General features: G+C 32.9%; 2 protein-coding genes across 2 annotated transcripts; one reads left to right on the top strand and one right to left on the bottom strand.

Annotated features, from left to right (window-relative positions):
* Positions 1 to 8,128: 8,128 nt before the first annotated feature.
* On the top strand, positions 8,129 to 8,683 carry LOC139855193 (uncharacterized). Its single transcript, XM_071844436.1, has one exon. It carries the CDS (start codon positions 8,129 to 8,131, stop codon positions 8,681 to 8,683), a length of 555 nt encoding a protein of 184 aa, XP_071700537.1.
* A 338-nt stretch (positions 8,684 to 9,021) lies between these two features.
* On the bottom strand, positions 9,022 to 10,665 carry LOC139852065 (anthocyanidin 3-O-glucosyltransferase 2-like). Its single transcript, XM_071841283.1, has one exon. It carries the CDS (start codon positions 10,609 to 10,611, stop codon positions 9,187 to 9,189), a length of 1,425 nt encoding a protein of 474 aa, XP_071697384.1. The 5' UTR covers positions 10,612 to 10,665; the 3' UTR covers positions 9,022 to 9,186.
* Between the last annotated feature and the right edge of the window lie 3,508 nt (positions 10,666 to 14,173).

A 14,173-nucleotide genomic window follows, 5' to 3' on the forward strand; every position in this document is an offset into this window, starting at 1 on the left:
CAACATGTACAATAGCTATCATACTAAGACTTGAACTAAGTTAGTTATTTATATCGACCTGCTTTATTTATAGGTCGGCGTTGTGATCATTCCTGATCACTGTACTTCATTGTTGTTCGCTTATTTGTGTTGGTTACTTCGTTACTATTAAGGTGAGTTATAGTCCCGTTTTTACATACTTTTCAAAGTATATTTTTGGGATGTGATTACATGCATTTTATTTTACGTTTAGACACAAGTGACAATTAAATTTAAATTATTCATTGTGAGTTGGACAAAAATATTCCCTAGTCTGGTAACTGTAATCATTGGTTTCTACCGGTGAACGCGAATCCTACGGATAGATCTATCGGGTTTGACAACCCCATTTCGAGCTAGTCGCGCTAGCAATTTATAATCGAAATGTTTAGTACTTCGTATTTTGTTGTAGATACACTGTCCAGTGTATATTTTTATTGTGTTTGGCAAGGGTAAATAAAGGGTTAAGTGGTTAACAGGTGGCTCATTGATAATAGAATAATGTTTAATGTTTTCTAACATTTTTAAATCTTGTGGTCTAAAGTTTATTCAGTTATTTAAACCTATAATTCACTCAACCTTTGTGTTGACAGTTTACTCGCATGTTTTCACAGGTACTTGAGTTTATGTGATGCTTCCGCTGTTTTTAGAAGAGTCTGCATGCATTTGGGCAGATGTTAATGAAACAATTTATGAAACTTAATCTTGCATTCTGTTTTTGGATAATTTAAACTTGTGGCTTGTTGACAATGTTTCTTGTCAACTTTGGTTAATAAATATGTTGGGTTACTTTTAAACTACATATTTTGGTATGCTTTCCTTTTTGGGAAACTTTTGAAATAAAAGAATGCAATGTCGTTTGTTAAATTCATTTAAGTTCGATCAAGCTGTGGGACCAAGTGACGGAGCCGTTAAGTGTTTTGACGGGGCCATCACAGTTGCGATGGATGATGATGTGATGAGCATGAGGGTACCGATTTTGGAGACCATTAATGGCATACATGACAAGTTCTTCTTCTTTAATTGTAGAACCAAGATTCGTGAGCATGGCGGAGATCGAATCGATGCGTCTAAAGTATGCTTCTGCAGAATCGGCACCCATGGTGATTGAGCGAAGTTCAGCCATGAGTTCTACAATTTTAGAGCGTTTATTATCCTGAAACAGGTTCTTTAAAAATTTCCAGGCAGCGTGAGACGAGGTTGGTTGCGAGTTTAGAAGGCGTTCAAGAAGTGGTTCCGAGATTGTTAGATATATCCAACCGAGCACAATCGCGTCGGCCTTTTTCCATTCATCAGTTGGAGGATCTGAGGATGTCGCAGCCTCCAAGAATGTGTGAACATTGAAGGCCGCACAATGATTGCTGAAAAGCGTGCTCCAATGCGTGTAGTTAAGTTTGGATATGTCGAATTTGATAGGGATAAGATGTGTGACAGAACTCACGGTATATATTTTGTCATATTGCCCGGATGAGGCCATCGAATTGAGAAGCAGAGAAGAAGAAGAACGAGAGAGGAAGAAGTGTTTTAGGGTTTTGAGGCTAGTCTGATACCATGTTAATAATATCGATTGTATTATCTGTGTTTTACCAGCGGCCAATGCCTAGAACATAAATAGATGGTTACATGAAAATCTAGTGGACTATAGCAAGATAAAGGGGCCCTTATAAGTATGGGCCAATACAAAAGTAATCCACTAAAACTATATGTCTAACATACACATCCATCTTGAATGACCCCATGCGACATTACAACTTTATTGTAATTTGTAAAGATCGTGTATCACAAAATTAACGTTCAATTTTGGATGACTAAGTAGATTAAAATCTAGAAATTGTGATGCAAATAGATGAATAAAAATTCTTCTATACCTATGAGTAGAAGCGGCGACCGAGTATCATGGACATACATGGCAATATACTGAACTTTTGATGGTGATTTTTCTTTGGGACTTTTATGGTTTTGATTGTTGATATTTGGGGTAAAATTTAGTGGTTAACACGAAGATTTGAAATTAGTCTCAACAGTAGGATTTGGGGATGTCACACTCACCTAACCGTACTCTTCGCGACATCAAACGCAAATGATTCACCGTTTTAATGAAAAAAATGGATTTTTTTTAATTGTGTGACTGTATTTAAGCTCGTTAACTCAAATGTCAACTCAAATATATTTATCGGGTAATGTGATAAAATTGATTGAAAATTGGTTGATAAAAAAATAATAATAATAAATAATAAAAATATATTCTTCCTCCCGATGATTGGTTCCTTCTCTCTCACGTTCCCTCACTCTTTCGTCAATTTTCTGACTAATGTCGGGTGCCATCAAACTTTGACACTGCAATATTGCCGTCGCAATTCGTCAACCAGTGCCACCTCATCTGACTTGTTCGATTTGACGCTGCAGTGAAAGGAGCCTGAATGACAAATAATACCGGATAAAACCAGGCGTCAAAGCATGAATCTGAAGCTGATTTCGCAAAACTGACGCCTCTTGTGAGTCAGGACTGACACCGACAGGACATCAATCAAACGTCTGACGAAAAAGAACATTAGAGCCACGTTGATATTTTTTGACCAATTTTCAAACTATAATATTAAGTTTTATTTTTCTAAATCCCTATTTTCCATTTATAAATACTATATTCGTATTTCATTTTTTCATACTCGAACACACATTTCACATTTCATTTTACATTCACATTTCACTAATAATTTCTATATTTATCGATTCGTATGACCAGTATTTCGAATAAGACTCGAAAGATGAACTTATTGTTGAATGACACGTGTGGTTGTCGAATCCGCAAATTTATTTAGCATAATTTGATATGCTGAAGCCTAGATGCTTCATCTGCATCATCTATTGTACTTTTTTTGTTTTTAGTTGATGTTATTTGTTTTGGCATCTAACTCTAAATTAATATTAATAATTAATATTAATATTAATATTAATATTAATATTAATATTATTATTATTAATATTAATATTAATATTAATATTAATATTAATATTAATATTAATATTAATATTAATATTAATATTAATATTAATTATTAATACTATTACAATAGAGCAAATCCCATTTACTATTCATCACCAGTAGCGGTATTTTCGTCCGTTCTTCTTTTATACAAATTGTTTAAGGTGTCCTCCATTTTCCAGATCATTCCATCCCTTCTTGGTTTCTTCTCCACGCCATTTCTCAATCTCCAAATTGGTTTCTCTTGCACCGCCATTTCTCAACCTCTACATCGTTCTAAAAAACTTGCAAATATTGTTTTCGAAGGGGTTGCCGTCCGTCCCGTCAACAATTTTTTTATCGGACACGATCGATGCGTATGGAGTTTTAGGGTTTCGTTTCTTTTTTTTTTTTGTACGAAATGAAACGATTTTGAATCGGGACTCTCGATATGAAGGTTAGGGTTTCAATTTTTATCATATTTGTTCGTTTTAGTTTCTATATTATTGTTTGAGGGTTTGTTCTAGCTCAAAATTAAGCCCCTACCATGCTGTGTTATCTATGTTTCTTGAGGCAGAATTCGAAAAAAGGCTGTTTAGAAGGCTGTTCCTATCCCCTTTGGCGAAGGTAATTTTGTTTTTGTTATAATTAATGGTAATTTTTTTTGCCGTTGATTTAGTGTTTAAACTCAAAAGTGATTATGGATTATAGATTGTTTCAAACTTTTATTTTCAAATATTATTATTCTGTTTTTGATTCTATGTTGTTATCTTTAGCATTTCTGCTGTTATTGTGCCTACTCTTTTTCCATACAGTACTAATTGTTATATTTTTATGTTTAAGTTCATTCATTCATCTTGCTTATGTAGTTGAATTTTTTCATACAGTACTTACTTATTTGTAATTACAGTTGTTCATCTCTTTATCTTAAATTAAATTTCTCATTTCTCATTTACTTTTTCGAGCTTGCTGATTGTGTTTGCATTCTACATACCATGTTTTTGTAGAAATGTGTTTCATTGAAATGTTTAATTATGTTTCACTACAGATTGTATGGACTTTTGTATGTATATGCTGCTCAACTTAAAGGCATATTATCCCTTATCTAATAGACAAAGTTATGAATGGTAACCTCTAGAAACGTTGGGTTGCGACAATAAAAAAATGAATCGTATCTTGGCAGGGAAATCTACGGTTAGCAGCCATGGTGTGGCGTGGCAACTTACAAGTTGCAGCTATGGCATGGCGGGGCAACTTACGAGCCGTAGCCATGATGTTACATGTTGTTTACCTAGGATGTCTGCAAATTATTGAGCCTCAATTCTTTTTTTCTTATTTGAGATCGTCTGTTTTGCTATTTGTTTTTTAATCTCGGATTCATTCATCTAAAACTCAAAATTATTGTATTAAATGCAGGTACGTGATGATTGAGGGGATGTCGATTGTTGGTTATGCTGAAAGACTTCAGATTGTTTCAAGGAGCTTTGCTACCGTCTTCAGACATGTTAGCCACTATGCTTAGTTAGGCTGCAGTCCTCGGACATGGCGGCGTCTCTTTTTGTAGATGATCTAAGTAACTTTATGAAGCTACTCACAACTCCCAATAAAGATGAGTGAGGTTTATATAAAGAAGGTTGAAGAAAAATAGGCTATGATGAGTAACATATGGGAGTTGGATCGAGCAACAAAAAATTGAGTTCGTATCTTGGCGAGGCAACCTACGGGTTGCAGCCACGGCGATTCATTTTTTTTGCTTAATTTTATACACAGATCTGAGCCTGATTTATATTGGTTTTTTCTTTTTTAATTTCCATTGTGTTATTTCTTTTCAATAATATTTTTTTCAATGACAGATTTACGATGCAGATGTTTTTTATGTTAATATGCCTTCTTTGGTTTTTGGTACGGTTACTCACACATCCCACCGTCTGTATTTAATTCAAGGTAATATCCGAATGCCATCATGGTAATCACTATTATTAGTATGTAACGAAAGTAACTAAAATATTATCACACTTACTATTGATACTTCGTATTACTGCAGGTAATCCTCAAACGCGTTCGTCAGTGGCAAATTTGTCGTTTCCTTTCTCATTATATTATAAGGTGACTAAAATGCGATCAACTGTTTAATTTTATATTTTTGTACACTTGCTGATTATTTTCTAACGATGCCAGTGGGTAGTTTCTATTGATATATATATATATATATATATATATATATATATATATATATATATATATATATATATATATATATATATATATATATATATATATATATTAGTTTAAGTATATTTATCTATCATTTATAGTTTATTATTCTAACTTCCACTTATATTTTCCGTATTAACGAGGTTTAGAAAATATACCTTTTCAGGTTCTGTTGCGGCTCCATATTAAAGGCATTCATTTTAGTATCTGCTACCTTGACAAATTGGTATTCAACTCGAAAATCGATGATGGTATGATAGCTTCAAGTTTATTTTTCTTTGAATATATTCATAATTTGGTTGCTCATTTTGTGCAAAAAGTGTAGTTTTATTTCTTCAGATTATTTTCAAAATTAACCAAACATACCTTCTTTCTTCATGAAGTTTTTTTTACAAGTTCTTAAGGGAAAAACGACGACATTTAATCACAATTACAATTTGTGGAATTCATTTGAGTAGTATTTTTTAGGTCGAAACTATCATTGCAGGATTACTGGTGATGGAGGCTACCATGATGTTGCAGAGCAGGTCGGCACTCTTCTTTACTTGCCATATAAATTTTTCTCAACTAGGCTGATGCGATATTATTTTTATCCCGCATGTTAAAATAGTTGTTTTTCAAAATGCATGTTGAAAGGCAGAGATGTATTTTATGTTGATGTTTTTAGTTTAGTAATCTTTTGCCTGATTACACATATGTGGTTGGATATGATGAGCAGTCCGCAGATATTTTATGAGGACGGTGTTATATCACCTATGGAACTTCTTCCTTTTAAATTTGACTTAAGAGCTGTTTCTAGTTAATATTCATTCGTGTGTTGGTGATCCTTGGCAATATATGCCATTCTTGGCCCTCTGTAATGTACTTTTTATAATAATAATCGTAGTGCTTTTAAAAGAAAATTTTGATGAACTTATTCAAGAATATTTAGAAAAAAAGTCTGAGCCCGAGCATATTCCATGATCTTGAGGATAATTCCGAGATAGCTTGAGGTTGTCGCTTAACGCTTGTGGGATGATTATTATAATGAGACGCTAAAATATAAGCCGACAGAGTTTAAAACATGTTTTCGGATGTTGTATCAATTATTCCTTCGAATTGCCCAAAGTATAACTAATTTCTCTAGTAATGATATTCCTGAGCATTTTAGATTTTTTCAGAACATTATGATGCTATAGTTACAAATTAACTATTATTTTTGAACATATGTAGATAGATTAATAAACTTATAACTCAAAATGTATAAGAAACGAAAAGGTTTCTAGATTATCGGTATCAAGAACACCCATTAACTTTGAAGTTATGAGTTCGAGTGTCGTCGTGGACCAAAATTATACCATTCCATCCTATATCGGATATTTGAAATAAAGGGTTGATTGTGAGGGTCAATTGTCTCTCGGGTTGCGACCAACACGCGTTTCGTGCATCTTTTGTAACCGATTTAAGGGTCATTTCATTAGAGTTATATGTTTATGTGTATCGTGAACTTTTATGCGGCGTTTGCTTTTGTGTTTTTGTTTGTTTAGTTTGTCAAAGTTGTACTGTGATGTCTAGGTTTATCAACGTATTCCGTCGTTTAAGTTTTTTTCCCCTGATGAAAGAGGTTTTTTTTTTATATACTCCATCCGTCTCATCTTGATAGTCCGATAATTTTTTTGGGTTGTTTCAATTTAATAGTCCGATTCCATAAATAGATAAAAATAATAAGGTAAATTTCTTTTATGTGCCTAACTTTTGGATATAAGACAAAAGGTAGATAAAAAGTAAGAGGTAAAACTGTAAAGTAAAAAAAAAAAGTGCAATAATGAGGTTTTTTTAATTATTTGTATTTTGTGTATGTACTATTAATATGAGACCCATACACAATTTCTTTGGTAAAAGAAACAAAAACAAAATATTCTCTTTCGGGAGGTGATACTTACACACTCACTTTTGTTCCATACACACTTTTTATCATATAACTTACAATTATACTCTTATTTTTGTCTAGAGAGTTGAATTTTTATTATTGTAAGTAAGGATATAATAGTAACGGTGTGTATGGATTAAAAAAAATGAGTGTCTGTGATTATTATCTCCATCCTCCTATTAACATGACACCGCATGGATGCCGTTTTGACCGCACAACTGTATACCACAGAAATAAAAATATTCCGTTTCACGTGACTCCCCACATTTTACATTTTACAAGTTAGACCCCTCTCATCTCCCTTTATATTTATGCCCTAATCTTCATCTTCATGATATCAACTAGAAAAAATCCGACCGCGCGTTGCTGCGGTTGTATTCGACGCGCGGTCCAATTTGGATATACGATGTCCGTTTCGCGTATAGTTAGTCGTGTTGTATATGTATATATATGTATGTAATATAGCCCGAAATATTTATTTTTTTTAACGATGTCCGTTTCGCGTATAGTTAGTCGCGTTGTGTTCGTAAAATTATTTCGAGTTGAACGGTAGTCTCGAAAAAATTTAACTCGCACCGAGCGTGAATATAGGGCCCGTTATTTAGTGTTTTTTTAACGATGTCCGTTTTGCATATAGTTAGTCCCGTTGGGTTCGTGAGATTTTTTCGAGTTGAACGGTGGCCTCGGAAAAATTTAACTCGCACCGAGCAAGAAGATGGGGCCCGTTATAAATTCGGGTGGAGTAAGGTTTTTTTATTTTAATTAAATTGTATATTTACAGTTTTTACCTATGAAAAAGTGTAAAGTTGAGGGGGCGGTGTGTAATTTGTGCAAAACTTGAGGGGTCCTTTGTAGTGTGAACGCAAACTCAAAACGGGTTGTAACTGAAATGACAAATTGGGAGGAGGTTTAGTATATAAGTATAAAATATAATATAATATAATATAATATAATATAATATAAAGTATAATAAGGGTAAGTGTGTACCTTATAAAACCAGTCAAACTTGGGAAGATCTAAGAACTATGAAGCCAAAGGTTACATGGCATCATGTGATATGGTATCCTCAAGCTAATCCCAAACATGCATTTATCTTATGGTTGGCTAAATTGGACAGACTTTCTACTCAAGATAAACTTATGAAGTGGTTTCCTACTAAAAGCTTCAAATGTGGATTATGTGGTGTATGTGAAGATTCGGTTCAACATTTATTTTTTGAATGCTCCTTCTCTAAGAATGTATGGAAGGAATGTAAAAAATTTCTGCTCTTTCAAGGTCTTCCAGATACTCTGAATGAAATCATTGATTCTCTTGCTCGTTACCCATTTAGAAATCAAATTTGGGATATAATCAATCGCCTAACTGTGGCTGCTGTGGTGTATAACATCTGGAATGAAAGGAATTGTAGATTTTTCAAGGATTTGAAGAGAAAAGAAATGGATCTAGTGCATGTCATAATTGAAGGCATCAAATTGAAATTAACAACCTTTGTTGTTAAGGGTTCGAATGCAATTAAGATCGCTGAGAAGAAATGGGATTTGGTGTTGAAAGGAAGTCGATTGCAGATCAAGTCTAGCTGATGTTTAGTTTTGATTTGATGTTTGATGTACGAGGTTTAGGCATTGTTGTTTTCTGTTTTGGGGGTTTAGGTCATACCCTGCCCCATGTATTTTGTTATTTTGATTTAATAAAATCCTCTTTTTCGTAAAAAAAAAAAAAAAAAAAAAAAAAAAAAAGTATAATATAATATAATATAAACTTTCATCCTATGTTTTATTTTTTCGTCCCAAAATCAAAATAGCAATATATTTTCTAATTCAAGGATTCCAAAGAATCAATCGGTTATTTGATTTACTCCAAATCGCTGTTAGATTTTCATTGGAATCCTTCAATTCGAAAACGTATTTCTGTTTCGGAAAACCGTGGATCTGTCATATCGCTTTCGGTTGTAATTATTAATTATTCCTTTATTAATACAATACAAATACAAATACAATCGTACATATACATAGAATAAAGCATGAAACTAACTAGTTATGGTGAAGAGTAATACAGTGATCTGTGATCTAATCTTAATAAATCTTTAATCGATGTTCTGTAGCATATCTTCAGCCAATTTTTGTAACGCAATGAATGACGAACCGCCGTTTTTCAACGCCTTTCTACTTTTTTCACTTATTTCCTTCACTCGGTTCCGAACCGGGTTCTCATCATCCATCAACCAATTTATCGCTTTCTCTATCTGACCCGCCATCACCAATTCGGACCCGGACCCTCCACTCCGATACGTCATACACAAATCCACACCTAACCCCAACTCCTTCACAAGCAAAAAAGCATTCAACTGTTGTTCTGCAGACAAAGGCCAAGTTGCCATAGGCACACCATGCCACAACCCTTCCAAAATTGAGTTCCACCCACAATGTGTCACAAACCCTTTAGTCGCACCATGAGCCAACACTTCCACCTGTGGGGCCCACCCACAAACCATCCCTCTTTCTTTCACTCTTTCTAAAAACCCATCTGGCAACACGGTTTCTACATTTGTGTAATCAGTTGGTGCCACGTGTACCCCATCTGGTGGTGGCTTTCTAACTGACCACAAGAACCGTTGATTACTTTTCTCAAGTGCAATAGCCATTTGCTCCAACTGTGGCTCACTAAAACATCCCATACTCCCAAAACAAAGAAAGATAACTGATTTTGGTGGTTGTTTGTCGAGCCAGTTAATGACTTCGTTCGAACCGTTTGTCCGGTTTACCTTTTTATGGTCTAGTAACGGTCCAACCGGGTATACTGGAATTGGAGTTGAAATTGAATTAAAAGCATAAGGTTCAAGCTCAACAAATGAATTAACAATAAACCCTTTAGTTTCTTTAAACCGTGTACCGTGGTAAACAAAAGCATCGTACCCACCACCAATTTTTTCGAATACCGGATTTGGTAGCACGTCTACAGGAACCGGATTCCGGTAAGTGGATATAACCGAATCCGGATCCGATTTGTTAAACTCGACGCCAAGTTGGGTATGGCGCGTATGGACATGAAGCAAGAATCCCAAAAAACATATGTTGGACGTAAACATGATATACGAAGGAAGGTTGAATTTGTTGGCTACATCAATCATGCTAGTGCAGAACATATCAAGTACAAATCCAATAACTTTTCTTGAATCATCTGATACTAAATCTGTAACCGCTTGTTCGATTTGTGACTTGTGGCTCTCGATGAAGATGTGTGCAAGCATTTCTACTGAGATAGGTGATGAGATTTGAGAGAGAGGGTTGGTGGTAGGGGGAGGAACGATGATGAATCTGATTCGAGGTTCAGAAGCAGAAACAGATTTTGTAGCTTGATCGATGTCGGTTTGATTAGGAAGCAGGATGATAAGGAAAGTGATGGATGATATTGTTTGATCATGTTGGATCAAAAGTTTAGCAAACTGTATTGTTGAGGTTAGGTGAGTGGGAGCAATTAGAGGTATGAAAACAAGCTCCAGTTTCTTCATGTAATCTAATTAGAATTTCACAAAGCAACCAAATTTCAAACTTCTTTTTATCACTTAAAATCTAATCTATTTACTGTCTGTCTATTGTTATAATACATCAATTATTGAAGTAGAAGTCAAGAAATGGTGGCTAACAATTTTATATAATTCACAAAAGTTAAATATGTAACACTATTTGTAGTATAAATATGCATCAATATGTACAAGATAAATACACCATTCTTGAATAAGAATTTAATCTCTTCTTTCTTCCTTCATATTAGTATCTTCTTTCATAATTAGTAAAATATATGCCATATAAAGTATTAAAATTATAACACGTTATCAGCACGAAGAGCTCTCGTCGGTCACCATCCTCCATAATTGAAACTGCCGGAAGATCTTGAAAACTCTGATGTGTCTTCTGATCAAGAATTTATCAGCTTGTGTTCTTCCACTACTGAGTTATACTCATCAGGTATTCCAAAAGGTTGTTGACTTCATTTAATTAACATTTGACTTAATTAATTAATAAGAAAATCATTTTATATACGAATCAAAAGAATATAAGATTGAAGCAAGAATCCGTACCTGGAATATTAATTGTATGTAGTGTTCTTGCGATTTGTTAAATTATTACTCCATACTAGTTTGTAACTAACTTCGAAGTCAAAGAAAAAGCCTTCGACTATAAAAAAATTTTCAAAACAAGATATCCACAATAATTGTTATATATTTAAAATCAAAATAATTATATATTCAGTAACTTGTCTTTTTCGCTTACATGTTACTGCCGACAGTCTTGTGCTTTGTTAGGCTTGTACCTTTTGCATTATAATTTGTACATTAAGCGATTTGACTGTATTTGCATTTCCATGATCTTCAAATGGTTGAAACTTGAATTAGAAATTCCTGTGCAATACTTGTTTACGATATAATTTTACTAAATGAACTAAGAAATAAAAATAGAAACAGGACGTAAGTGTTTTGTGTGTGAGAGTATCTTCTATCCTCTCCTTTTACATACATATGTGTGTCTATATATATATATAATATGAATACATATTTGTAGTAGGCCTCAATTATTTTTCTCACTCTATAATGCAATTTTTATTTTTCTGATTAGTACTTGGTAGGGTCCATTGCTAGCACCATCATACTAGTGTAGATTATTATTGAAACTAATTTGAAAAATGATATGATACTAAAGTAACGAAAATTACGGGATTGTGTTGATTTTTGGTTAACCGTTGGGTTCCACAACTTTGCAAAGTGATAATAATTGGTTGGCATGTGCAAATCCACGTACAACATGTGGTCAAGACCATATGCTAGCATCATTTGTTATTGATGATTATCATTATTAATAATTCCCTATAAAATATAAGGTATTGATAACTAATATACTCCGTAGTAGATGATTAAGATATATAGAGATTTATTTAAAGGTATCAATCACTTTTACTTTTGATCATCTTTAGTTAGCTTTTAAGATAATTTGTAACGTGTGTTCAATAATGTTATTGGTTGGAGATAACTTTTTCAAAATTAATATTCCGATCAAAACACATTTAACTTAATTAATTTTAGTCCTTATTTACTTTATATCTTGGTTGAAAAAGCTTAAAAATTACTGTAATAACAATAAGGAATTAGTTAATGTTAATAGTTACTGTATAATTTATAATCATTATATAACATATAATATATGATATAATATAATATATTTCAATAAAACTCTTTGCTAGAACGTACATAGTTTATATATAAATTTCAATTATAATATCCATATAATTTGATAGAGAATGGTTTCGGTAATGGTATAAGAGTATAAGACACACTAATAAAGAAAAAATTACTCTGTATATCGTCTTAGAATTTTTTTTTTAATAAAAGGTGACGTTTTGACGTGAATATCTTGGTAGAGTGGTACTTTATTCTTGAGTAATAATTTACGAGTATATAAATTGGCCAGAAAAGTTAAGATTAGACGGCATGTTGTTGCTGTTTGTTAGATATTAGGTTCGGGTTTTCGTCCGAAAATGTGTATTACTAGTATTCTAGTCTAAGAACTATAGTTTTTGATTGGCTATTACCTAGATAACCATTTAACTATGGTGTCTAGATTAGAAACTAACTCTATATATATGCTTCAAAGGACTGGAGTTTATATAGTTGGAAAAATAAAGACCATGTATGTTATTAAGTCTTATATAGTACTCCGTAACCTTTATTAAAAAAAATTATGCAAATAATAGAGGTTAACTAATACAACTAAAACTCCATCCAAATATATGTTTATTAGGTGTTATCATTTATGTAGTGCGGATTGTAACTTGTTTGCAGCTAATAATATTTGATTATCTTGATGAAATATTTACTCATTATTTACTTATCTTATTTGAAGTTTTAATCTTGTTGAAATACAATATCAATTAGATGATAGAGATCTATGTATTGCGGATAGTGGTAACATACACACTATGATCAAATCTAAGAAATATTTCATTGATTTAAATCAAATGAAGGAATTATAAATGCTATATCAGGTCTTGCAAACTTGATACAAGGAACGGAAAGAGCAAAAATTCATATTACCAAATGGTACGAATTTTCTGATAAACAATGTCTTGTTTTTCTCCTAAATCAAAGAGAAATTTGTTAAGTTTCTCTGATATATATTATAATGAATATGATTATCAGTCAATGATAGTCGGAAATGAGAAATATCTATGTAGCACCGCAACGCATATGATGAAAAGCACATATGGTGACTAATGAAAAGTATATATGGTGATTAATGAAAAGTACATATGGTGATTAATGAAAAGTACATATGGTGATTAATGAAAAGCACATATAGTGATTAATGAAAAGAATATCGAGAAAGAATCACCAATGTTTCTTGAATGAATTCAAGGTTATATATATGGACCAATTCATCCATCATGTGGACCATTTTGATATTTCATGGTTCTAATAGACGCATCTAGCGGATGGTCTCATGTTTGTGTGTTATCAAGCCGTAATATGGCATTTGCAAAGTTTCTTGCACAAATTATTAAATTGAGAACACATTATTCTGATTACACCATTAAAAAGGATGAGACTTGATAATGTTGGTGAGTTAACATCTCAAGCATTTAATGATTATTATATGTCTACAGGGATTGTTGTTTAACATCCAGTTGCTCATGTGCATACACAAAATTGGTTTAGCTGAATCAATAGATAAACGCTTGCAGCTAATAATTAGACAATTGGAAATGAGTACAAAACTCTCAATATTTATATGGGGACATGTAAATTTACATGATGCAACATTAATTCGCATTAAACCAAGTGCAAGTCATAAATATTCTCCATTACCAACTTAATTTTGGTCAAGAGCCAAATATTTTCCATCTTAGAACATTTAGTTGTGCAGTGTATTTTTAATTACACCACCACAACAAATGGTTTCTCAAAGAAGGATGGAAATATATGTTGGATATGAAACATCTTCAATCATAAGATATATTGAACCCATGACGGGTGATGTTTTTACAGCACGTTTTACTGATTATTATTTTAATGAAAAATT

This window comes from Rutidosis leptorrhynchoides, chromosome 6, assembly GCF_046630445.1.
Source record: "Rutidosis leptorrhynchoides isolate AG116_Rl617_1_P2 chromosome 6, CSIRO_AGI_Rlap_v1, whole genome shotgun sequence".
NCBI classification, from domain to species: domain Eukaryota; kingdom Viridiplantae; phylum Streptophyta; class Magnoliopsida; order Asterales; family Asteraceae; genus Rutidosis; species Rutidosis leptorrhynchoides.